The sequence below is a fragment of the Procambarus clarkii genome, chromosome 2 (assembly GCF_040958095.1).
Source record: "Procambarus clarkii isolate CNS0578487 chromosome 2, FALCON_Pclarkii_2.0, whole genome shotgun sequence".
In the NCBI taxonomy this organism is placed as follows: domain Eukaryota; kingdom Metazoa; phylum Arthropoda; class Malacostraca; order Decapoda; family Cambaridae; genus Procambarus; species Procambarus clarkii.
Genome location: NC_091151.1, coordinates 20,473,968 through 20,500,907, shown reverse-complemented (window position 1 = coordinate 20,500,907; position 26,940 = coordinate 20,473,968). Strand labels below are relative to the sequence as shown.

Genomic DNA, 26,940 nt, shown 5'->3' with positions numbered 1-26,940 from the left:
GCGAGAGTTCATAAAAACTATCATCCCTCGAGAGGGTCTTGGTAGGACGGCCGGATCTGAATGGTTGGAGGGCTCCAACGAGGCCGGTAGATATAACCCTCACAGCGATCCTCTCTCCACTACTGAAACTATTGCTTGAGAGACTGTACGACCCTACATATTTTCTTCGTAAAATTGCTGACTTTAACCAACCATATCAGGAAGGAGCCAACCTTTTCTCTCTAGATGTCTCGGCCTTGTACCCAAGCACCCCTCAAGTGGCAGCAACCCGTTAAGTAACAGCTTTCTTTGAGGAACACAAAAGGAGAAATTGCAGACGACCTACCAGACGCCGGAGTAAGACGTTTCCCCTGGGAGGGTGCTAGTGGGACGGTGCTTGCGCCATGTCTTAGACTGTAACCTAAAGGACACGCTCCTGTGTTCTGACAATAGCTTACCGACAGATTAAAGGAACAGCGATTGGAGTGTGTGTGAGGTAGAGGTCAATATTTTTCACACATGGGCTAGTGGTTTCCGCCCAGATTTGGGTTTTACAGTCGAATCTATCCCCAAGGAGCTACCCTTCCTGAACACCTGTGTATAACTTGAACGAGAAAGAGACTCCAAACTAAAATGGTTTAAAAAGATTCTAACCTGCATTCTTATCTCTTGCATACTTCCTGTCATCCAGCATCCTTAAAGAGATCTCTCGCCTATTCGTTAGTTATCCGAATAAAATGGATAACGAGTGTTGACAGCGAACTCCAGAAGGATTTTTATATAATTTGGTCGTGTTTCCCGAACAGAGAGGATTCTACCGGAAGAGGCACACAAACTTTCTACACTACAGAAGCGCGACCTTTTGAGGACCGGACGACAGCAGATTCCCCTCTCCAGGATGGTGCTCCCTTCAACGTGTATTCCTACAGCATCAAGAATCTTCAGGGAGGAGATAACCAAACTTTGGCAATGGATGGAGGGCCCCCTTTAAGGAGCACACAGCTTGGCAACATTTCCCTTCGGATCCCCCTCTGATATCCTGGAAAATGGGAGCCTCTTTACAGGATATAAGGGTAAGGCCCGTTTCCCTGCTCACCCACAGTAGAAAGGGGGAGAACATGAATAGGAGCCAAATCTATTATAACCTAACCTAACCTGGGATCTCTTTGGTTTTGACTAACACATGTGATTTCTGGAGCTTCTAACAATTAGAAGCTACAGAAATTTCATGCATTACAGTCAACCTCGTTATTCAAGCTCGTTCTGACAGTTCCTGCGACGGCACAGGAACCAACTGTATTGGCGTTTGTCTTTCCATTGGAGGATTTCGGCGCCGTGGAGAGGAGAGACCTGCTGCATGGGTAACAGCTTCTCCACCGTATCAACCTACCCTGGATTTGCGCCCTGGAGAGGCCACTCCAGACCGACAACCAGAGCGCAACTCCATAGTCTCCTGAGACTGATAGATGCCCACTTACTTACTTAACAATTAGGAGTGACTTCGACGTCGACCAAGCTCACGAGGCTCGTGACATCACCCTAACAAGAGAAATTCAGAATAAAAACATTTGCAAATTAGACAAAATCCATTGAAAGATTTCAGATTCTTGAAGCCTTCAAATAAAAGTAGAACAACACACCATAAATACTCCAATAGCGGAACAATTAACTCTACCCACCATAAGAGTGAGAGCGAGACCGGAACGTGAAGATGCCAACGATGACGTTACGGCCCAAGACGCCATGCTCACTACACGTGACTAATATTATTATGTATAGGTTATTTCCTCATGCCTCTTACCTTTACACCTTACTCGTCACCTAATTGTATACATCTGACCTCCCAGCAGTATAAATTCGACATGTTCTCTCCTGTCTTACGACACCTACACGGTTCAAGACTTCCTCATGGAGGCCACGTCACCAAACTCTAACGACAGCACTGCTCAGCCAAAGTCGCAGGCAAAGAAAAAACGGAAAACCTAGAGGTCTACACTAACCCCACCAGCTCCATAACTGGTATAGCCAGCCCTCCAGGCTGAAAACCATCATGAAGACCCCCATCCATCGCCACATCTCTAGTATCAGCCACTGATACAGATAATGGCTCCAAAGAGCCTCCACTCACGGGCTCACCATAGCCCGTGCTACTGGAACTTTTTGTTCTGAGTAGCGAATCTTAAACAACAACTCCTGTCTCTCTCTCACAGCCCCGCTCCTGTGCCAGTTAAGTCCACTACGAGCTCACCATAGCCGTGCTGCTTGGAACTTTTGTTATGAGTAGCTGAATCTAAAACTCCTGATTCTGACCTCGATTAACTGGAGAAACCAAAGCAATACTCCACAAGGCAACAACAACCGAACAGATCAGGGGAGCAAAATGAGTACACCTGCTATTGCCTCCAAGACATCCCAAGCACAAATGACGACCCCCTTGATATTCTAATGCCCCAGTACCTGAATGTAGCAAAGACACCACGACCCAACCCAGATTCTCCTCACCTACCCAGGAAAAAGAAAAGGAGCCAAAGATATATCAAGTGTCTACTGTTCCAATGATTATTGCCTCCCTGACAGAGACCTTCAGCAAGATGCTTGACAAAGTATTCCAAGCACTGGAACAGACCAACCCTCACTTAAAGAAGGAAATGTTAACAGAGGACCAAAAACAATCTATTGAACTTGTTTTTTCCACACGTTTACAAGCCCTACCTGTAATGGTCGATGAAGTCGAAGAAGGTGACGAAGCTGAATGGTTTCAGCGCCCGGTGGCAGTCTCCACTCTAACCAAGACGACACAAGCAGTCGGGAAAATCAGCACATAATAAACTACAAACGAGTCAATGGTTTTGAGTCCTTGGTGGACTCTACTATAACATAATAATGGCCAATAACAACACTCATGAATATACATTGGAATATCAAAGGATTCAAAAACAAAACACAAACACTCAGAGCAGTGCTTCTCAAGGACAACATTGATATTGTTTTACTTCCAGAAACATTTACAAGGACTGAAAGAAGTATCAATATCACATGATATCACGGTTTCCACTCCCCAATTGCACAAGGTGGCACCAGAGGCACTTCAATACTAGTAAGAAATCATATCAATGCCACAGCAATCAGAGACCTGCCTAACTGTGGTGAGGACGTCGAAATTATTCGAGTTAATCTCACTATGAGGAATTCAATCCTATACATCTTCAATGTACACAGGAGCCAATGAGAACACGATATGGATCTCTCTGCAATCTCTGAAATAACAGTCACAAAACCAACTATCATATCGGGTGACTTAAATGCTCATAATAAATTACTTGATTCACCAAGAACCGAAGCCAACAAAAGACATTGGAAACCTTTAGGATGAACAGGCCAAAACTGCAGAAAGAATGGCTCTTAATTGATTTGAATGGAAAGCCAAACCACTGCACCAAAATGGTTTTACTGACATAAAAACCACAGAATGCCTTACCTCCCACCTGGATCAAATCTATGACAAACCAGGAATCCTTATTTTTCTGGACTTCGAAAAAGCCTTAGAGCTAGACCAATGCTCCAGCTACACTGTGCTGCCTTGTGGATAAGAAAATCAAGGGACACGCTCTTGCATTTGCCAAAGTATAATCAACAGAGAAGCTAAAGTCAAATTCCAAGGAAAAACATCCTCCTCAAAGAGGCTGGAAAATGGGACTCCGCAGGGAGGAATACTAAGCCCCTTCCTCTTCAACTGTCTCATGGAACAATTCATGAAGCTCAAGTTACCAAAAGCCAAACTGCTTAACTATGCAGACGACTTTGTGGTCATCATCAATGGCAAAGGCGCTATGAATCGTGCACAAAAATGCCTAGATATCATCAGCAGGGAAGTGGAACGCATAGCAGTTCCTTAGTTTATGCTCAGAACGCATAAACAACAAATGCAAAGCAATGGCCATTTTTTTCACGGATATTCCTGCGCGGGCCCTAAGCCCCTGGCTCGCCCACGTTGCTTGTTTCTGTTTTACTTGGGCGGAGTATGAGTAGTTATGATTCGTATGGTCGCTTCAGGAAGATTTTGTCATATGCGTTTAACAACTTCCTCTGCTCTGTTGAATCTAAGTTGAAATCTTAATGGGTTTGTAACTGTGCACTGTGTTAGATAATGTTCCAGTGGTCTGTCGGGCATTTCTCCACAGTGCCAATGACCGTTAAAATGAGAACTCAAGGCATCAGAGCTGCAATTCAAGGAAAGGAAATTGAGTGGGTCACTAAAATTTTCAATACTTTGGTGTCATAATAGACACCTAGTAGTAATTAACTCAAGAAATTTAATATCTTCTGCAACGTTACAAAACCAGAAACTCAGCTTAGCATTCCCTGACAAGTTTTAGAGATGGTGCATCTCTACCAGTACTCAAAATGTACTACGTTCAAGCAGTTAGGTCATTCATTGACTATGCTGCTCCTGCTCATACATCCCCTAGTGATAACCAATGGGAGAAACTGGAGTGTCTCAAAACGATGCCTTCAAAACAATACTGCGAGCACCTATTCTCTCATGGCGAGAGAATCTAAGAATGGAAACCATCTTGCCAGCCTTAGAAAACAAAATTAAACAAAAAATAGCCACCAAAACAGTAAAACGTGGTGGAACCACCGCCAGACTGCCAATCAAAGATTGCGTAAACAGATTACTGCATAGAAACCTTCAATATAGAACAAGTACTTGGACGGAAAATCTGGTCAAGATTGAAGCGAAAGATTGAGAAAGTGGACTTGAAACTGACTATTAGAGAAAAAGGAGAAGATCGCCTATATCAACATTTTCGGCAAACTCCTCCATGGGAAGAACCGAGTTTAAAGGTAATCACTGAAGGATTACCAGTTAGAAAATGAGCTTGTGACTCGCAGAGGTTCAAAGCAGTCATAGAACAACAAATGGAAACCATCTCATGACCGACAACCACTCACATCGTCACACATGGATCAGTTGATAAAAAAAAAATTCTGCTGGGGCAGCAGGTTACACTAAGAACCATGAAACTTACTGGAGCATGAACAATAGGTACTCAACATTGCAAACAGAATTATATTCCCTGACAGAGGCTATAAATTAAGAAATTAAGAATAATTTACAAGATGCCATCATTCATACCATCTCTAAATCTTCGTTTCAGGCATTGTTATTCATCCAGCACAGAGATAATATACAACTTATCACATAAATCCTGCATCTAGGAAAAGAAGCACACTGTCTTTTTACAGCCAGCTTGGGGCCAGTAACAGGGTTCTTTCTGTTAACGTTTCTCATAACTTCTCCTTGATCCTACCCAAAGTCGATGGTAAGTTTTCAAGAATTGGTGGTAGCAAGTAACAGTGCAAGGAATGAAGGGGGAATAAACAAGACGCAATTACACCTTCACCAATACATTATCACCTTCACCAATATATATCTCTAATTATAACTACACATTTACACTGTCGCTTTCACTCAGGAAACTCAGTAGATCCGTAGTGTTCATCAAGCCCTGGTGAGTCCACTATCTTCACATATACATTGTCTACACTCAATGGCAATCACTGGCGAATACACCTTCGACATGGGCCAGTCTACGCATCGTATCATCACAATGCCCTAGTACCCCACATCTGCTCTCAAGAAATTCACTGGCAAAGGGCTTCAGCCACAAGCTGACAGGGGTCTTAAATAATCATGTACAGGGTTAGCTAACACCCTGGCAGAAGTCTCTAGCAATACACTAGCAGCACTTCTCAACAGATGCACTACCGTCATCTCGTAACTCTTCTTGGCCAATTCCCAGGTACGTCTGTCCATACAACACTACATAAATCCAGCAACTAACACACTGCTACTACCGACGGCGGTCACTTTGTCCTCTCACAGGACCAAGTCAAGAGTTCTGGACTGCCCAAGGTGAACTGTCCTCCTCATCGCAATCGCCTCCTTACGTCACCACTGTGAACATAAAACGTCATTAACTAGACAGTCAGTATATTGGGTGGTTAAAGAAAGGGTATGTATCTTGAGGTTATCTTGAGATGATTTCGGGGCTTTAGTGTCCCCGCGGCCCGGTCCTCGACCAGGCCTCCACCCCCAGGAAGCAGCCCGTGACAGCTGACTTAACTCCCAGGTATTGAATAGCTCCCAGGGGAATAACTCCCAGGGGAATTGAAATTGTAATTGCTTTCACAACCTAGATGGCATTGATATCGGTACGCAACCCACCAGAGGTCATCATCATCGACCTCACCATCTAACTGAGGTATGAAACAGGAGTCTTTCACCGGCGCCACACCACCACCAACAGATGACGTTGACTACATCGCACCTAATACCTGGGAGTTGGAGTGCAGGTCCATAAATGGCATTGAAAATACCACTCCCCACTCCAACAACGGTGTCGATACCGAAACAGCTGTCAATCACCCTAAATTGGATACCAAGTCACATTGGCATAGTTGGTAATGAAAAGGCAGACTCACTAGCAAAAACTGCCACTGCTCTACCTGTTGTACAGGTAAAAATACCTCCAAGTTTCTCACAGATTAAGGAGAAAATCAAGAAGAAAATACTCCCAACTATCAAAAGTCGCCACAGAGCCAAATTAGCGGAAGGAAGATCCACTGCGATGTGTAATGAACAAGCCACTGGGTTCTCCTCTTTCATGTCTGGCAAAAAAATATCCAAAGACATTGCAGTAGCCATACACAGACTCAGACTTGGTTACAAGTGCTGCTGGGAGGTAATAAACCCAATAGTTAGAGTGTCTTATCTTTGCAACAGAAGCAGAGGCACCACTATTACATTACTTACTGGACTGTGAAGCATCTGAAGCCCTGCGCATCAAACTCAACATTCAACCAACAAGAGCAGCTGCATTAAATGCAAAATCCACATCGACTACAATGGTAAAAAAAATAGTTGAAGAATGTGACACAGTAGTGAACATTGTGCATCTACATCCGCCACCAAGATAATGTTAATAAAGCAAACCTTCATTGAAAACTTTGACCCAAATATCACAGTAACAAGGTTATCGTGAATGTAAATCTATATAAACAAAAATGGAAATGTTCATTGTTCAAATAATTTAGATTTGTTTAGTTAACCTCAAACACATATGACATTTGGAGAGATCCTCTTCCAATTAAACTAAGAGGCAAGAGCACTAGTCAGAGGGATAGAAGCCCTCAACAAGGAAATATTAGCATCACTAACCTTCCTGCTCGACAAAGTAGATGGAGTAGTTGAGCTGCTGGCGCTGAAGGAACGGGTGCATGTGATTTAGGAAGGCCCCAATCTGGTAAACAAAAAAATCAGTCAGGGTTGATGATATGTATTATTAAGTTCTTATTGGTATCATATAGTTGTCATTGGGATTAAAACTTTCAAACCCATTAATTGAGGTGCACAGGTTGTTATATAAACATCAGTATATTATTAATAGGATTGTGCACATGTGGTTGCACACTTTCGTTATAAGTCTTGTTAGACTTATAATTTTCATAAGTGTTATAAGTCTTCATTCATGTCAAATAGATGTTAGTGGGCTCCGCATGTGTTCGGACCATGTAATATAGTGTCATCGCGGCTGCAACAGACATTGTCTGTACACGTGTTGACAAGGTTACTATACGCCTTCACTGGTGTGACGCAGATAATACACATTGTCTGTACACGTGTTGACAAGGTTACTATACGCCTTCACTGGTGTGACGCAGATAATACACATTGTCTGTAGACGTGTTGACAAGGTTACTATACGCCTTCACTGGTGTGACGCAGATAATACACAGCGGACTCGTCAACATGCAGGTACTTGGGTTCTATTGCTAGTGGTCCAGATATAGTGGACTCTCTGCTGTTATATAAATAATTATATATCATTCCTGGTGTTATGTCGGCATTATTATTACCACTAATGTGTTATTCGGGGAGCATTATATCATCCCTGGTGTTACACAGGCAGCATTATATCATCCCTGGTGTTACACAGGCAGCATTATAATATTCCTGGTCCTATGCAGGCATTATTATGACCACACATGTGTTATATGGGGAGCCTAATGCTATCCCTCGTGTTATAATAGGAGCATTATACCATCCCTAGTGTTATACAGGGAGCATTATACCATCCCTTGTGTTATATGGCGAGCTTTCTTCCATCTTTGGTGTTATACAGACATTATTATGACCATGATATATGAGGAGCATTATACCATCCTTTTTTGTTATACGGGGAGCATTATACCATCCCTGATGTTATGAAGGCATTATTATGACTACACATGTGTTATATGGGGAGCCTAATGCTACCCCTGGTGTTATAATGAGAGCATTATATAATCCTTGGATGGCATGCAGGGAGCATTATACTATCACTGGTGTTATACAGGGATCCTTGGTGTAATGAAGGCATTATTATGACCACACCTGTTTATACGGGTAACATTGTACCATCCATCATGTTATACAAGAAGCATTATACTACCCCTGGTGTTAATCAGGGAGTGTTATATCATCCCTGGTGTTATGCAGGCATTATTATAACCACATGTGTTATATGGGGAGCATTATTCCATCTCTGGTGTTATAATGGAAGCATTATACTATCTTTGGTGTAATGCTGTCATTATTATGACCACACATGTGGTCATAATAATGCTGGGTCTAGAGGTTCTGCAGGGACCTCAGAGAGGCTACCAGCCTGCTTCAGGTGTAGTACAGAGGTGGCCCTTCAGGTCCTCGTTCTCGTGTACGACCTCGTGCCTCTGGCGCCTTACAGCCAGCGGCTCCGGATAGATGGGACTCGACCGCCTGGGAAGGCAGCTCATCTAAGGAAAGGACAACCCTGATCTCAAACATCCGCTGCCTTGGGGCTATACTCAGTTTTGGGACGGGATTCAGAAGTCAACCAAAAAACTGGAGCTAGTGACCCTAAGGCAGATGTTGGCTTCAATCTCGTTCTGGCCGCTCCTGTGACGGTGCTGGACGCAAGAATATTGCCATTTGCCTTTCCACTGGACAATTGTAGCAACGTGGAGAGGGTGGAGCTGCTGCATGAGCTAACACCTTCTCCATATCAACCTCCATACAACAGTACACACAGTAACACCAGTACACACAGTAACACCAGTACACACAGTAACAACAGTACACAGTAACACCAGTACACACAGTAACACCAGTACACACAGTAACACCAGTACACAACGTAACACCAGTACACACAGTAACACCAGTACAAACAGTAACACCAGTACACACAGTAACACCAGGTCACACAGTAACACCAGTACACACAGTAACACCAGTACACACAGTAACACCAGTACACACAGTAACACCAGTACACAAAGTAACACCAGTACACACAGTAACACCAGTACAAACAGTAACACCAGTACAACAGTAACACCAGTACACACAGTAACACCAGTACAAACAGTAACACCAGTACACACAGTAACACCAGTACACAAAGTAACACCAGTACACACTGTAACAGCAGTACACAAAGGAACACCAGTACACACAGTAACACCAGTACAAACAGTAACACCAGTACAACAGTAACACCAGTACACACAGTAACACCAGTACACACAGTAACACCAGTACAAACAGTAACACCAGTACACACAGTAACATCAGTACACACAGTAACACCAGTACATACAGTAACACCAGTACACACAGTAATACAGTAACACCAGTACACACAGTAACACCAGTACACACATTAACTACAGTACACAGTAACACCAGTACACACAGTAACACCAGTACACACAGTAACACCAGTACACACAGTAACACCAGTACACACAGTAACAACAGTAATACAGTAACACCAGTACACACAGTAACTACAATACACAGTAACCCCAGTGCACACAGTAACTACAATACACAGTAACACCAGTACACAGTAACACCAGTACACACAGTAACACTAGTACACACAGTAACACCAGTACACACAGTAACACCAGTACACAGTAACACCAGTGCACACAGTAACACCAGCACACAGTAACATCAGTACACACAGTAACTACAATACACAGTAACACCAGTACACAGTAACACCAGTGCACACAGTAACACTAGTACACACAGTAACACCAGTACACACAGTAACACCAGTATGCACAGTAACACCAGTATACACAGTTACACCAGTGCACACAGTAACACCAGTACACACAGTAACACCAGTACACACAGTAACACCAGTACACACAGTAACACCAGTACACACAGTAACACCAGCAATACAGTAACACCAGTATACACACAGTAACACCAGTACACACAGTAACACCAGTACACACAGTAACACCAGTAACACTGTAACACCAGTACACACAGTAACTACAATACACAGTAACACCAGTACACACAGTAACTACAATACAGAGTAACACCAGTACACAGTAACACCAGTACACACAGTAACACTAGTACACACAGTAACACCAGTACACACAGTAACACCAGTACATAGTAACACCAGAACACAGTAACACCAGTGCACACAGTAACACTAGAACACACAGTAACTACAATACACAGTAACACCAGTACACAGTAACATCAGTGCACACAGTAACACTAGAACACACAGTAACACCAGTGCACACAGTAACACCAGTACACACAGTAACACCAGTACACACAGTAACACCAGCAATACAGTAACACCAGTATACACACAGTAACACCAGTACACACAGTAACACCAGTACACACAGTAACACCAGTAACACTGTAACACCAGTACACACAGTAACTACAATACACAGTAACACCAGTACACACAGTAACTACAATACAGAGTAACACCAGTACACAGTAACACCAGTCCAGACAGTAACACCAGTACACACAGTAACACCAGTACACTCAGTAACACCAGTACACACAGTAACACAAGTACACAGTAACACCAGTACACAGTAACACCAGTACACACAGTAACACCAGTACACAGTAACACCAGTGCACACAGTAACACCAGTGCACACAGTAACACCAGTACACACGGTAACACCAGTGTACACAGTAACACCAGTACACACGGTAACACCAGTACACAGTAACACCAGTACACACAGTAACACCAGTAAACTCAGTAACACCAGTACACACAGTAACACCAGTACACACAGTAACACCAGTACACTCAGTACACACAGTAACACCAGTACACACAGTAACACCAGTACAAAGTAACACCAGTACACAGTAACACCAGTACACAGTAACACCAGTACACAGTAACACCAGTACACAGTAACACCAGTACACACAGTAACACCAGTGCACACGGTAACACCAGTGCACACGGTAACGCCAGTGCACACTGTAACACCAGTACGCACGGTAACACCAGTACACACAGTAACACCAGTACACTCAGTAACACTAGTACACACAGTAACACCAGTACACAGTAACACCAGTACACACAGTAACACCAGTACACTCAGTAACACCAGTACACAGTAACACCAGTACACAGTATCACCAGTACACACAGTAACACCAGTACACACAGTAACACCAGTACACAGTAACACCAGTACACAGTATCACCAGTTCACAGTAACACCAGTACTCAGTAACACCAGTGCACACAGTAACACCAGTACACACAGTAACACCAGTACACAGTAACACCAGTACACACAGTAACACCAGTACACAGTAACACCAGTACACACAGTAACACCAGTACACGCAGTAACACCAGTACACTCAGTAACACCAGTACACACAGTAACACCAGTACACAGTAACACCAGTACACACTATCACCAGTACACACAGTAACACCAGTACACACAGTAACACCAGTACACAGTAACACCAGTACACAGTATCACCAGTACACACAGTGACACCAGTACACACAGTAACACCAGTACACACAGTAACACCAGTACACAGTAACACCAGTGCACACAGTAGCACCAGTACACACAGTAACACCAGTACACAGTAACACCAGTACACACAGTAACACCAGTACACAGTAACACCAGTTCACAGTAACACCAGTACTCAGTAACACCAGTACACACAGTAACACCTAGTACACAGTAACACCAGTACACTCAGTAACACCAGTACACACAGTAACACCAGTACACACAGTAACACCAGTACACTCAGTAACACCAGTACACTCAGTAACACCAGTACACACAGTAACACCAGTACACACAGTAACACCAGTACACACAGTAACACCAGTACACACAGCAACACCAGTACACACAGTAACACCAGTACACACAGTAACACCAGTACACACAGCAACACCAGGACACACAGTATCACCAGTACACACAGTAACACCAGTACACACAGTAACACCAGTACACACAGTAACACCAGTACACAGTAACACCAGTACATAGTAACACCAGAACACACAGTAACACCAGTACACACAGTAACACCAGTACACACAGTAACACCAGTACACACAGTAACACCAGTACACACAGTAACACTAATACACAGTAACACCAGTACTCAGTAACACCAGTACACAGTAACACCAGTACATAGTAACACCAGTGCACACAGTGACACCAGTACACACAGTAACACCAGTACACAGTAACACCAGTACATAGTAACATCAGTGCACACAGTGACACCAGTACACACAGTAACACCAAACACCATCATAACACACACATGAACATAATAATTACACACACATAGCGCATCTGATGACAAACAACTTTAAAATGGATAATAACATCGCAGAATATCTCACTATACAACAACGGAACTGCAATGGAGTTCGCAATAGTATTAATGTCATCGTACACTACGTCTGTGAACACCAAATTGACGTCATAGTGCTACAGGAGACGCTGGTGGGTGATGACTTCAACCCAAGATTCAGCGGATATCGCAAGTTCTCCCTTCCCTCAAGGTCAACAACCAGAACATTGAAACGTGTAGGCAGCACAAATACCTTGGAGTTGGTATTAACAGTGATATTGTAAATGATCTACACCGTAGGTTAAAAGAAAGACTAAAACCATTGAAAACACTTACTGGTAAAAATATTGGTATCAATATTAAATATGCTAGACTATTCTATATGATGTTCGTTAGATCTCTCGTTGATTGTAATGCTCTGCACTTAATTAATTTCCCCTCCTCTGTGTTGGACAAATTCGAAGTAGTACAGAATGAGGCCATGAGGATAATTCTTGGTGCTCCAAGATGCACAAGAATCATCAACATGCGGGAAGAATTGAAGCTTCCAACCATACTAGAGAGAATAATGCAAGTCAACACTACCTTTTGCCTTAAAGTCATGAGAGATCCTACATCTCCTGCATTGCTCAGAGACAAATTATTTAGTGCTGTTAACACCCTTTTGACTGGTGCCGACATACCAACTCACTCCTTTTATGATAATTGGCTGAGCAACAATGCTTACAATCTCATTAAACTTAACATTTCTTTTAAGTGCAATCTACCTGTCTCTGATATTCCTCTTTATCTGTACCCCACCATTCAAGTATCATACACACCTGTCACCAAGAAAGATAATGAGAATCTTGCTCTTCTCAAAGCTGTCACACTTGAAACAAATGCCTCCTCCATCGAGAGTTTAAGATCTCACGAGCACTGTGTCTACACCGACGGCTCAGTCCAATCCTCTACTGGACGGACTGCAGCAGCATATAGGTTTTATAGAAATAATATTTGCACAAAGACTGTCAGTGTCAGGTTAAACAACTAGCTGACCTCCACACAAACAGAACTAGCTGCATTACACCTAGCTACCAGTACATTAAAAAACATTGGAGGAGGAATAATATTTTGTGATTCAAAGTCTGCTTTTCAAGCAATCGAAAACTTCTCTTGGAAGATCGACAGCAAGAACATCATACTCCCAATTATAAATGACCTAATTGATGCACAGAGTAAAGGGTCTCGAATCTCCTTTGTATGGATACCTTCACACATAAATATAACCCATCATAATGAGACAGACATTGCAGCCAAATTAGCGTGTAACAAGTTTGAAGTTGAATTAGATCTAGGTATCCCCATCTCTGCTGTCAAAACTGTATTGGTTCAAACACTCAGATCTGATAGGAAAGAACTTACTGACTCCCAACGACCTGAAAGTTCTAGTATAAAAAGCTATGATTTGTTCAGATCTGAAACCTATATCTATGGACAGCACAAAACGTCCACTAGACTGTGCGACACAGTGGTTGCAAGGATCAGGTTGGGTTACTGTTACCTATGGCAGGTGACAGGTCTCCCAATCCTGAGCACTTCAGTTTCAAACTCTGTGAGCAGGAACTACGGCACGATCTCCCGCACTACATCACTGAATGCCCAGTTATTAGACCTTTCAGACCAGTTGGCATGGGGTACCTGGAACTCTGCAATTACTTTATTCACTCTCGTATTCTTGAAGATATCCTCACAGTGTACCCAAAATTTGCCAGTGCCGGCTACTAAACATATAGCCCTGTATGACTATCACCATCCTGCGAGATGGGGGCTTTTATTACCACTGCTACCTTATTCAATCTTGTGTTGATGATATCCTCAAAATGCATCCGGAGTCTGCCAGTGCAGACTGCTTATCACATGCCTCTGTATGACTAACCATCCTGTGTGATGGGGATTTTTTAACATCACCTAGTTAGCTCTTTTTTGACACACTGTACTCCACTTCATATAGTCTAGGGTAGCTGCACTAATGCAGATGTACCTCATAATTTAATAATAAAAAAAATCCCGCTGGGGAAAGAAAACGGGGTCTCATCACTTTTGTAAACATCAACTTACCTGCACAGATTATTGATGACTTCCACATGGGGGATGAGTATGAATAATTGGGGGTAACCCTTCACTTAAACAATAATGCCCTACATATAATCAGCCTATATGTGCCACAGACTAAACTTGATCTTGACACACTATCTGAATTTGTTAATGAGGAACCTACCCTGCTGGTCGGTGACCTTAATGCCAGGCACCCACACTTTGAAGCCAACTGTCATCAGCCCAATATCAATGGACGGAAACTGTCACTCTATGTCAGGGGGAGTGAAAACCTTAGAGTCCTGGGTGATGAACAGCCAACTCAACTCAGAGGAGGAAGATTAAACTATGCTCTCCTGCTGAATGCACAGGACACGGATGCCAGTACACACATTGTACACAGTTTATGTAGTGACCACTGGCACTGATTACCACCGTCGACATGAGCGAGAAGAAGAAAGAGTCAAGTAGAAGAAAAAGGTTATTACTCGGACCAGATATGAGGCCACCCTTCATAAATAAGATGAGTGACTGGTTCACGGAATACCAAATCCCTGAAGACATTGATACATTTGTTGATGACCTTAATCACCAAATTGAGAGCTGTCTCAGAGTTCTGCACCGTACGACAGGGCGAAGTAACCCTCAGTGGAAGAAAATAAAATGGCATGAGAACGATTACATAAAGATGCTTAGCGCAAATGAGTAGAGAGTACCGGAGACATCCTATTGAAAGTACCAAAGAGCTGTTTAAAACTGTGTGTCAAGTAGCCAGGGAAGAGAAGGTTATAGAGCGGGAGAGACAATGGCTTGAGTTCACTAGGTCTATTGGAAGGGAAACATCTGCAAGACAAGTATGGGCAAAAATTCAGATAGCTAAGGGGGGCAGAGCCCGGCCAGTGGCTCACAAAGACCCCCAGGGTAAGGCTGAAGAACTAATTCACAAGTGGAGTGATGCAGCATCCTCTTCCTCCTCTCTCACTACAGAAGTTGGCAGGAAGCAGCTCCTCCGACATAATGACAGAAGAATAAGGATAACAAGAGCACTGTCTAGTGATAACGAATATGGAGAACCGATCACAGCCCAGGAAGTAAGGGGCGCTATGAAAAGGGGTTAAAGCACTGCACCTGGTGAAGATGGCATCACCTACGACATACTCAATGCACTGTGTGAAGTGTCTGGGAATCCACTACTCCACCTATTTTACAAGTCATTCCTAAGTGGAGTGTTGCCCACACAATGGAAACACGCAATAATTGTTCCCATACCGAAACCCATTGAACCTGGCAATTACAGATCTATCAGTCTTATGTCATGCACTTCCAAGATGCCTGAAAAGATCATCCTAAACCGACTGTTGAACAAAATAGGCAGGTTAGGGGAGGGGGGGTCAATGGATTTGTTAAAGGACGGAGCACAGCAAACTGTATAGTTAATTACTTGGCTAATAACAAGGCTAGATACTCTGTATTTGTTGACATCAAAGGAGCCTTCGACATATCCACAAGGGCCGTGACGAGGATTCGAACCTGCGTCCGAGAGCATTCCAAACGCTGCCTTAATCGACTGAGCTACGACATGGACAAAAGGAGTTGAAACCGAAGTTCTACTGAACTTACTGGATCCTGCAGCCTCTCCGAGGCACAAACCAGGGTTTTACACAACTCCCCCCATGCACTCGAGCTATGTCAATAGGCCGTTCTCCCTCTTCTCCCTTACTTCATTACACACAGAAATCACAATTGTGTGATACATCAAATGAACAAATCCACAAGGGCCGTGGCGAGGATTCGAACCTGCGTCAGAGGCTCAAACCCTGGTTTGTGCTCAGTCGATTAAGGCAGCGTCTGGGATGCTCTCGGACGCAGGTTCGAATCCTCATCACGGCCCTTGTGGATTTATTCATTTGATGCATCACACAATTGTGATTTCTATGTGTAATGAAGCCTTCGACAAAGCGCAGGTGATTGCGATCCTGGATGAGCTTGCATGCGTGGGTGTCAAGGGGAGACTCTTGAAATGGGTTAGAAGACTACGTCACAGGGAGGAAGGTCAAGGTATGCTTCAATGGAGCAGTCTCAAAAACAATGAATATGGAACTAGGGAACACCCCCTCCCCAAAGGCGGAGTCTTAAGCCCTACACTATTCAATGTACTTATGAACGCCATTGCAAATATTGATTTTCCGGAAGGAATACAACAAGTGGGATATGCAGATGATGTCCTAATACAAGCTCCCACATTGGAAAAAATTAAACAGTCCACTGAACTCCTTGGAAGGATATGTATTGAGTTCGGTTTCACTCTCCACAAACAAGATGAAGGCATACTCCCATCACAAGCAGGGGGCAAATGAAGAACTACAAATTAATGGTGTAACACTTCATTGGGTTGACCACCACAGGTATCTTGGCATCATTGTCGGCTCTCACAAGGGAAAGAAAGAAGAGCTCAACCAATTCATACGAACATGCAAAAGTCGACTCAGGGCACTAAAAACCTATGGCCTGGAATGGATAAGGAACCTCTATTGCCGTCCTTAAAATGGTGTACACAGCTTATGTGTGCTCCGTCATAGACTATGCTGCACCTGTTTTGTGTACCTACTCCCAAAACGATATGAAAAGGCTTGAAAGCATAGAGAACGAAGCAATGACAATCATTCTTGGAGTTCCAAGAAGTGCCAAATCGTCTAATTTACGAGAGGAGTTGTCCTTCCCACAGTGTTAAAAGCTGGATTAAGGAACTGAATGCTAAGCTTGCAATTAGGATAACCAGAGATCCCTATTACAATGATATTGCCAAGAAAACACTGGGTTCTGTGCTGTTAATAGGAGGAAACCAGAGAAGCAATGAAGGGCATCACAGATCAGCCTGCTACCTCGAAGAGCTTCACCTGCTTGAGCAAGCCCGTGTGAGCTCATGTCTGTAGAGAGGTTATCAGGATTATCATCAATGAAATGGCAACAAAAAATCCAACATGATACCACAAGAAATGAGGCACAAGTATCTCGGGGACATTTATAAAGAAGCCTGAGATGAACTAGAACAAATTTACACTGATGGGTCATCTAATTCTGTCATTGGCACGGCTGGTGCAGCATTCACTGTAATTAGGAATAATGCCTTTCAATGCAAAAAATGGAGGGAAAGCCCGCATTGAGATCTATGCCTCTTCGTCGTAAACGGAGCTAATTGTCATTGTTATGGCGTTAAGATTCCTTGAATGAAACACTAATGGCGCAGTGATCAGCACTGACTCAAAAGCAGCACTACAAAGCCTAAGTAAAAATCGGGCAGAAAATCTTGCGATAGTCACTGAAATTAAGAGAGATATGAGGGTACTAATCAATCAGGGAAGAGTCGTCAAGTTTCTGTGGATCCACTCCCATGTTGGAATATGTGGGAATGAACGAGCAGATGTGCTGGCTGCTGAAGGAGACCATATTGAATAATTGAATACTTCATACCCAAGACTCTGCTACAAATTAAAGGTATTGTCAGGCAATATCACTGTGACAGGGTAACTGAGGAAAGGGGGATAGAAGCACAAACCAATAAATCTGTACGCTGGTACAACATGGTTGCAGCTGGCAACCCTAATCATTATGAACGAAGAGGAGGTGACCGTGGGAGAGTATCAGTAATAGTGAGAATCCGTCTTGGATACAAATATCCATGGCGATTCGGAATGGAAAAAAACAGTTGAGCAGCAGAGTTTCAGAATCTGTGATGTGAGTGACGGACACTGCCTTTACCATTACCTGAAAGAATGTGAACACCTGAGAGACATTAGAAATATGTGTAGAATAATAAACCCCACATTGTTTGAGTTAGGAAAACACTATTTGTCAAATATTGATACTGTTCTTAAAAGATTCCCCCCATTTTGCACCCGCAAGATAACGTAAGATTTTAAAGGTTGACAGATGTTAATCTTCTTGTTTGAGGAGCTGTTCACTTGAGACAGTTAAGCAAGTCCCAGCTGTGTCTGGGTACACGTGACAGGATGAAAAACCCAGCGGGTTTTCTTCCTATTGGGGAGTGTTGTACATGCTGCTAAGGCGGTATGTCCACTCACAGGATGAGTGGCGCTGCCCAATAAACTCACCCCTTGGAGGAAAATTAAACAAAAAATTGTTACTGTACCATGTCATCAATTTAAGTGTTCCTTAAATTACCTGTTTTTATAGTACTTTACCAGTTAATTACAGCATTTGCTATAAAATTGCAGTGTAATTTTTTTATTCTTTCAACAATCCATTTTATTTAAAATTTTACAGGAAGTTAATTTTGTTTTAAATTCTTGATGCCTTCTTGCCCAAATGTCCTGCATTACATGTTGATTCTTTTGAGTGCATTTTTCTGCATTATATTATTTATTAAGCTTTTATTATGCCACATGTTGAGTGTTAAATTCTATATTTGTTTAATTATTTTTCTTGAAATTTGTAATTACACCTTCTAGGTTTATAATCAAATTTGTTATGCTTTGCCTGGTTTAATTAATTACATTACTCTAGATTCAAGTCATGTTCATACCAGAGATTATCTTGAGATGATTTCGGGGCTTTAGTGTCCCCACGGCCCGGTCCTCGACCAAGCCTCCACCCCCAGGAAGCAGCCCGTGACAGCTGACTAACACCCAGGTACCTATTTTACTGCTAGGTAACAGGGGCATAGGGTGAAAGAAACTCTGCCCAATGTTTCTCGCCGGTGCCTGGGATCGAACCCAGGACCACAGGATCACAAGTCCAGCGTGCTGTCCGCTCGGCCGACCGGCTCACATACAGATGATTTTTTTTTCAAGACGGTCTCTGTTTACTGGAGTCCTGAGGAATAGGATGTGAGCCCCATGTACCTGCTGGAGTTTTGAATCGTACGATATACTAATGTTCATCACATGTTTATTTATTATTTATTTATATATATAAGAGTTCTTACATTCTTGTATAGCCACTAGCATGCATAGTGCTTCGGGCAATGCTATTGGGCAAGTCCTAAATCCTAAGCACCACCCAACACTGCATGTTGGGTGGTGCAGCGCAGTGATTAACCAATTTGTTCAATAAATGGTATGCAATTCTGTGAAATAAACACACTAAATATCTATCATTTGGCTGGTGGCATTAAAACACTGTACAGTATGTAATCATAGTAATGAAAACTGATATAGTACACATTTCATCAAAATAAAAATAAAATCCAAAAATATAATTGAGAACATACAGTATAGAGCACTTAGTATCAAACAGCTTTTAAATATTATATTAAATGCATAGCCACATGCAATTACAAGATATTAACATATCATGCTTTATAAGTTTATGGTGGGTTCAATACTGCAACATAATTATGACATACATAGGTACTGCATGTTCAATCAGGCTCCTTCATAAAACTGAGAAGTGCTATCTTATCTGAAGTAAATATCACTTCACTTAATTAACTACATATTTAGAGAAAGAAAAAATTAATCATCTCATGAGAGTATTTGTAAAATGACATTTTAACTAGAAATGTCATTTAAACCAAGTGTAACATCTGTATAGGCTCTCTATCTTCTATAATAAACTACATTCCAGATAATGTATTTCTGGAATGCAAAATGAACTTCATGCTATACTATCTTTTCTTTTGGATCAGGTACTGAATTTAACTAGGTTATTCAGCTCTGTGTTTTCCCAAGAATATAATCCACCAATCTTACATGACGGAGTGAAAGACCATTTAATTAAAGAGAACATGTATAGAGAGTATCAATCTCATAAAAAAATCCTGAGACTTTAAATTGTTATTAAAATACTGTAATTTTAAGCAAATTTTCCCCAACTTCTAAGGTCTCTCTCGCAGAAACATTAAAGTAAACAACACAAACACAAACATGGCACAGCGAACTTGATATTTTCTTTGTCACAAAGTATTATTATAACTATCAAAGATTTCATGCTACATTTTCTAACATGATGCAATATATGGTAATTCTCTTGCATATATGAAATAACACTCAGCATTTTTGTGTTATTACAGAATGACTATAAACAATATCAAGTAAAGTATGAATGCATATCTCTGGCAAGAAACTGCTTCATGAAAGACCAGACACACATAATTTGTAATAAATTCAAGTGCTATTAATATGTTTGTGTGAGAAAAATAATGATTTCACACTGCATATGCAGTGTTTGATAATGCAGATTACAATGAACTGGATGTCTCTTTAAAATTTTTATAAAAATACAAATTTTAATTACTAAACACACTTCCAGTTCCTATTAGAGATAATTAAATCTATTTAGATACAAAAGGTACTAAAATTTGAATGGTAGACAAAAAATAATCATTTCAAAAGCCATGGTGTTTTTTTGGCTTGCTGTTTACGATGTAGTTTTTGTACCTTTTTTCCAGGGACAAACTCCTTCAGATAATCCAGGACGTCTTTTCTTTTTTATTGTCAGTTCATCTACAGTAGGTTCCGCCATTAAAACTTGAGTTCCTAATTCCCCATAAGATACTGAAGCTGCAATGGCATTTGTACTGGAGTTCTGAGCTTCCCTGGGTTCAGAAGGCTGGCTTATATCAGAATCATGTGCAAACTTGCAGTTGTGTCCAAACTTGCACCGACCTTTCCTATAATTCCAACAAATTTTCTTTCCATTGATTTCCAAGACATCTTTAGGGTTTTCTGTCATTTTTACATACTTCTCCAATACCAATTTTTTATCTTCCTGTGCTTTATGAAATGGGTTAAAGAACACTGAAGCAGAATGGTCACCATCAAATGGAGATGGCAGTGCATCACCACGAAGGGGATTTGCAAGGATTACAGGTTTGCTGCTTTCCTTCTTACGTTTTTTTATTTGTTTTTCATGATCAAAGGGGGAATCAAAGAAGTTGATAACTTTCTTCTGGGTGCCTTTACTCATGCAGTGACTCGTCAGCAAGCTCTGTATCTTCTTTTTCCTCCTCAGAAGAGGAGCCATAGTCTGCCACCAGCCCTGCCATTATGTGTTTACAAAAAAAAAAAAAAATCGCATATTGCATATTTAATTTACAATTTTGCTGATTCCCATTTAAACTAAATGGGAATCAGCAAAATTGTAAATTAAATATGCAATATGCGTGCCTAACTATAATTTAAATGTTTATTCTTTGCACTTTACTTACTTGAGCCTAGTTTGATGTTCTGAATGTTGTTATTCTGAAAATTCTAATCTTATACCTAGTGTCTCAAGCACACACTAAGTTAGTGACAATGCCTGCAACTGTTGCAACTCCTTCTGACTCAAATGGAGCAGTTGCTCGTACTAATGTCCAGCGCTCCATACAGGAGATGGCTATTCTACTTTTTGCTGGAGTATCTCACGTATTGGAATCATGGTTTAGCAAAGTGGAAGCAAAGGCCAAAGCGCATTTCTCAGAACCTTCTGATGATGACTACTTGGCAATTGCTAGGTCAAGTTTTGACTCCACCAAAGGTGATGCTCATTTTGTAGATAATGAGAAAGCCATTGTTAACCTCCAGTCATGGCCAGAATTTAAGGATTTCTTTCGCGTTTTCAAGGCTCATGACAAGCCTATTTAGTATATTGATAGGTAGTACTCTTTTGGTATGCAGACTCACTTCCAGAACCTTGAGAAAGTACTTGCAAAGTTCGTAGAAGCAAATTTAAAAATAAAACTCTCAAAGTGCTCATTTTTAAAGGAGAAGATTAATTTCCTAGGTCATGCAGTCACCCCTTCAGGCATTACCTTAAATGAATAAAAAATTAATGCTGCCCGTGATTTTCCAATGCCTCGTACTGCAGAAGCCGTGAGTCACTTTACAGGTTTTCTAGGATTTTATCGTTCGTTTATTGCTGGATTCTCTACAATAGCCACTCCACTTTACAAGTTGGAAAGAAACGATGAACCCTTTGTTTGGGAAGAAGCCCAAGAACAGTCTTTCAGGAAGCTCAAAGAAGCATTCATCTCTTCACCTGTTCATAGGTACCCAGATTTTTCTAAACCTTTTATGTTGGTCAGAGATGCTAGTGAAATAGGCTTAGGTGCAGCATTACTTAAAACTGAAGGTCACAGAGATCATGCAATAGCTCAACTAGCTGTACATTGTCTAAGGAAAAGAAAAATTATGGTGCAACAGAGCGTGAAGCTCTAGCAGTTGTATGGGCTTTTAAACATTTCAGGAATACAATTTACCCAGTTCATGCTGGCGATGAGTCACAATAACGTGGCTGAAGTATGTTGACCAGACTACACACTTGAAGGTGAAGGGACGTCGACGTTTTGCTCCTTCCTGGACCATTCTCAAGTCGATTGTGAAAATCGACTTGAGAATGGTCGAGGACGGACCAAAACGTCGTCGTCCCTTCACCCTCTAGTGTGTGGTATGGTCAACATACCCAGTTCATGTTCTTACAGATCATCAACCAGATATTTGCCAGATATTTACTCACAATTCAAGAATTTAATCCTTCATTTGGGTATATCCCAGGAAAACAAAATGTTGTAGCTGATGCATTTTCTTGACACATAGCTGCATATCCAGTTAAATTACCCAGCATGAGTTGCTATAGTAGTAGAGACAGAACAAAAACAAGACCACATATGGGCACCTGTCATTAAGTTTTTGATTTAGCAAGATACTTGTCGGATTCACAAGCTCCAGTAACATTGAAAGAACTAGTGATGTTAGACAATTTACTGAGTAGAATAGTAAAGCTAGGGACACCCCCAAGGAAGTGTTATCAGTTAGTTGTTCCAGCTGTCTTGGTACCAACTGTGTTAAAGATTATCCATGATGCTCCTGTAAATGCACATCCAGGAAAGGATCGTACACTCCAGTAAGGTCGATTGAAGTATTTTTGGCCCAAAAGGCTAAAGAGATTGTTCATTATATTGACAGAAGTTTAACCTGCTTACAGTACAAGGGACACATCATTGGACCTAACCCAATTCATGTGTACCCAGCAACTAAAGCCCCTTGGGAATGAGTATCAATATATTTGTTGACAAATTTTGCAGAAACTGAAAAAGGTAACAAACACTTGCTTGTAATGGTTGAAAAATTTTCACATTATAGTGAACTAGTTCCTATCCTGAACAAAACAGCAGAAACTATAGCCAGTGCATTCCATGACCAAATAATTTGTAGATATAGTATGCAAAAAGTAATTCTCTCAGATAATGGTCCCGAGATCAGTAATAGTTTCTTAACTAGTTTGTGTGAATTATATAACATTAAAAAATGTAGTATTATGCTATATCACCCAGCAAGTACTAGGTTTGCAGAGCATACAAACAGACTATGCAGAGCGTACAAACAGAAAAGTGTTAGATGCCTTGAGAGTCACATTGATTTTTTAAAACAGTAATTGGGATGAGTTCATATCCTTAATTCAGTATGCCATACACTCTTCAATTAATGCTTCTACAGGAGACACGCCTCATGCTATTCTTTATGGTACATATAAGATTCTTCCTAATGAAGTGATCAATTCACCCCCTACTCCTTTGTATAACCTAGATGTTTTTTTTCAAGTAATGCATTGACAAATGCAACCAGTCTTTAAGAAAATATGAGAACACTTGTCCAAGACAACTGCGGAGTTTACTCGAGCAAAGGAACACTCAAGCTAAGTCCAGTAAGATGACTGTCGGATCTGTAGTAATGGTACTTAACGAACACAGGTCTGGCCCTATGTACAAGTTTTCTAAGAAATTTTTAGGTCCATATAAGGTAATAGAGCTTATCAAGATTAACAAGTACAGACTTAAGAATTTGTTAACAAGATCATTTATAAACGAATATTTATACCATATGAAGTTAGCTAAAATTACTGCTGGTGAGTCTGATGCAAAAGATGACAATGACCATGCCCAGACAGATTCTTCTATAGGGACACCACCTATTGTGGTTGACAGACCACTTGACGTAGACCTTCCCCTTGCCAGCACTTATAATCTTAGATCTAGACCTTTAGTCTCAACCATGCACTCACCAAAGTCTATTGGCTAGATGTTAATGAGAATAACAACCCAGATGCTGCTGCTGCTAACAACACTGATACTGCTAGCATTAGTGTTGTCTGCTAAGTATCAGTGTTGTTGCTGACATCAGTGTTGCTGCTGACATCAGTGTTGCTGCTGAGATCAGTATTGCTGCTGATATCAGTATTGTTGCTAGCATCAGTGTTGCTGCTGACATCAATGTTGCAGCCATCATCAGTGTTGCTGCTGACATCAATGAGTCTGCCAGAATCAGTGTTGCTGCTGACATCAGTGTTGCTGTTGACATCAGTGTTGCTGCTGTCATCAATGTTGCTGCTGACATCAGTGTTGCTGCTGTCATCAGTGTTGCTGCGGACATCTGTGTGGCTGCCAGCATCAGTGTTGCTGCTGACATCAGTGTTGCTGTTGACATCAGTGTTGCTGCTGTCATCAATGTTGCTGCTGACATCAGTGTTGCTGCTGTCATCAGTGTTGCTGCGGACATCTGTGTGGCTGCCAGCATCAGTGATGCTGCTAGCATCAGTGTTGCTGCCAGCATCCGTGTTGCTGCCAGCATCAGTGTTGCTGCCAGCATCAGTGATGCTTCCAGCTTCGGTGTTGCTGCTGACATCAGTGTTGCTGCCAGCATCAGTGTTGCTGCTGACATCAGTGTTGCTGCTGACATCAGTGTTGCTGCTGATATCAGTGTTGCTGCCAGCATCAGTGTTGCTGCTGACATCAGTGTTGCTGCTGACATCAGTGTTGCTGCCAGCATCAGTGTTGCTGCTGATATCAGTGTTGCTGCTGACATCAGTGTTGCTGCTGATATCAGTGTTGCTGCCAGCATCAGTGTTGCTGCCAGCATCAGTGTTGCTGCCAGCATCAGTGTTGCTGCTAGCATCAGTGTTGCTGCTGATATCAGTGTTGCTGCCAGCATCAGTGTTGTTGCTGCCAGCATCAGTGTTGCTGCCAGCATCAGTGTTGCTGCTGACATCAGTGTTGCTGCCAGCATCAGTGATGCTGCTTCTGCTGCCAGATTATGTCGGTCTGCATCAGGTGTTAGTATCTATACTGATGTGTTAGCTCTATCAATGAAACACTGACCCCAAACATTCTATCCAACTTTTTACCTAGTTCATCATTGACTAATTTACCAGTAATTGTTTCATTGCCCACGATGAGAGCTTTCCCAGTGGCATTAGGACTGCCAGGTTCAGCTGGGCTCATCTTCCATCAGCATGTTCATTTTTGGCTGAATCTTTTTTTTTTTTTTTTTTAGATATATACAAGAGTTGTTGCATTCTTCTACAGCCACTAGTACGCGTAGCGTTTCGGGCAGGTCCCTGGAATACGATCCCCTGCCGCGAAGAATCGTTGTTACAACGAATCTTCGCGGTTTACAGTACAGTACACATTTTACTGTTGAGTTAAACAGAGGCTACAGTTAAGGATTTGCGCCCAGTAAATCCTCCTCGGCCAGGATACGAAGCCATGACAAAGCGCTCGCGGAACGCCAGGCGAGTGTCTTACCACTACACCACGGAGACTGGTGACAAGTCAATCTTATCCCAAATCAAATGTCCCGTCCCGCTGACTCCTTACCACTGACTAGACAGTGTCACCATTAACAGTGTCAGCGTAAATGTCGGACTGAGCAAAGCTGGTAATAGGCCCAGACCAGATGGAATATGTAGGCCCCATTTTTAACTGTTCACTAGGTATTACTCGGTGATAAATGCCTATGATTTATGCATTTCTATACACATGTTCATGTATACTACATGTGCACATGTAGTGTAAGTTATATACTTACAGAAAAGAATGAAAAATTATATTGATTGAATAAAAGGTAATTGGTAGCATTTTTATGAATGTTGGCCCTCTGTGACCATTCATTGACCCCCCCCCCCCCCCTCCTGACCAAGCCTGAGCATAACCACCTGGCATCTTTCACGTGATACGTCTTGCTAGTAAGAGAGAAACAGTGCAGTCACACTTGCCAGGTACAGTCCTTGTGGTGCAGTGGTAAGGCACTCGTCCAGTGCTTCGTGAGCGCTTTTTGGCCTGGGTTCGAATCTTGGCCGGTAGTTTTGACTGGGCGGCAGTCATTAACTGTAGTCTATATTCATCCAGCAGTGAA

At 42.0% G+C, this 26,940-nt stretch overlaps 3 protein-coding genes across 3 annotated transcripts in view; all 3 read right to left on the bottom strand.

Moving 5' to 3' along the window:
• Nucleotides 1–9,067, bottom strand: part of LOC138365864 (beta-1,4-galactosyltransferase 3-like) — a 57,037-nt gene extending 47,970 nt beyond the window's left edge. Inside the window, exons 1-2 of the mRNA XM_069326476.1 lie at nucleotides 8,993–9,067; nucleotides 7,205–7,286 (exon numbers count right to left, since the gene is read on the bottom strand). Of these exons, the coding sequence (XP_069182577.1) occupies nucleotides 7,205–7,286; nucleotides 8,993–9,067 (157 nt within the window). The remainder of the gene's footprint in view (nucleotides 1–7,204; nucleotides 7,287–8,992) is intronic.
• A 12,120-nt stretch (nucleotides 9,068–21,187) lies between these two features.
• On the bottom strand, nucleotides 21,188–21,793 carry LOC138366950 (uncharacterized). Its single transcript, XM_069328297.1, has one exon. It carries the CDS (start codon nucleotides 21,791–21,793, stop codon nucleotides 21,188–21,190), a length of 606 nt encoding a protein of 201 aa, XP_069184398.1.
• A 3,108-nt stretch (nucleotides 21,794–24,901) lies between these two features.
• LOC138365863 (clumping factor A-like) lies at nucleotides 24,902–26,027 on the bottom strand. The gene is made up of 2 exons (XM_069326474.1): nucleotides 25,924–26,027; nucleotides 24,902–25,475 (listed from the first exon to the last, which is right to left on the bottom strand). Exons 1-2 carry the CDS (start codon nucleotides 26,025–26,027, stop codon nucleotides 24,902–24,904), a joined length of 678 nt encoding a protein of 225 aa, XP_069182575.1.
• Between the last annotated feature and the right edge of the window lie 913 nt (nucleotides 26,028–26,940).

Coding starts and splice junctions, on each gene's coding strand:
- LOC138366950 (XM_069328297.1), bottom strand. CDS start 21,793: ATGGCTCCTCTTCTGAGGAGGAAAAAGAAGATACAGAGCTTGCTGACG.
- LOC138365863 (XM_069326474.1), bottom strand. CDS start 26,027: ATGAGCCCAGCTGAACCTGGCAGTCCTAATGCCACTGGGAAAGCTCTC. Junction 25,476..25,923: donor AATGATGAACTAGGTAAAAA/GTTGGATAGAAT, acceptor TGATGTCAGCAG/CAACACTGATGTCAGCAGCA.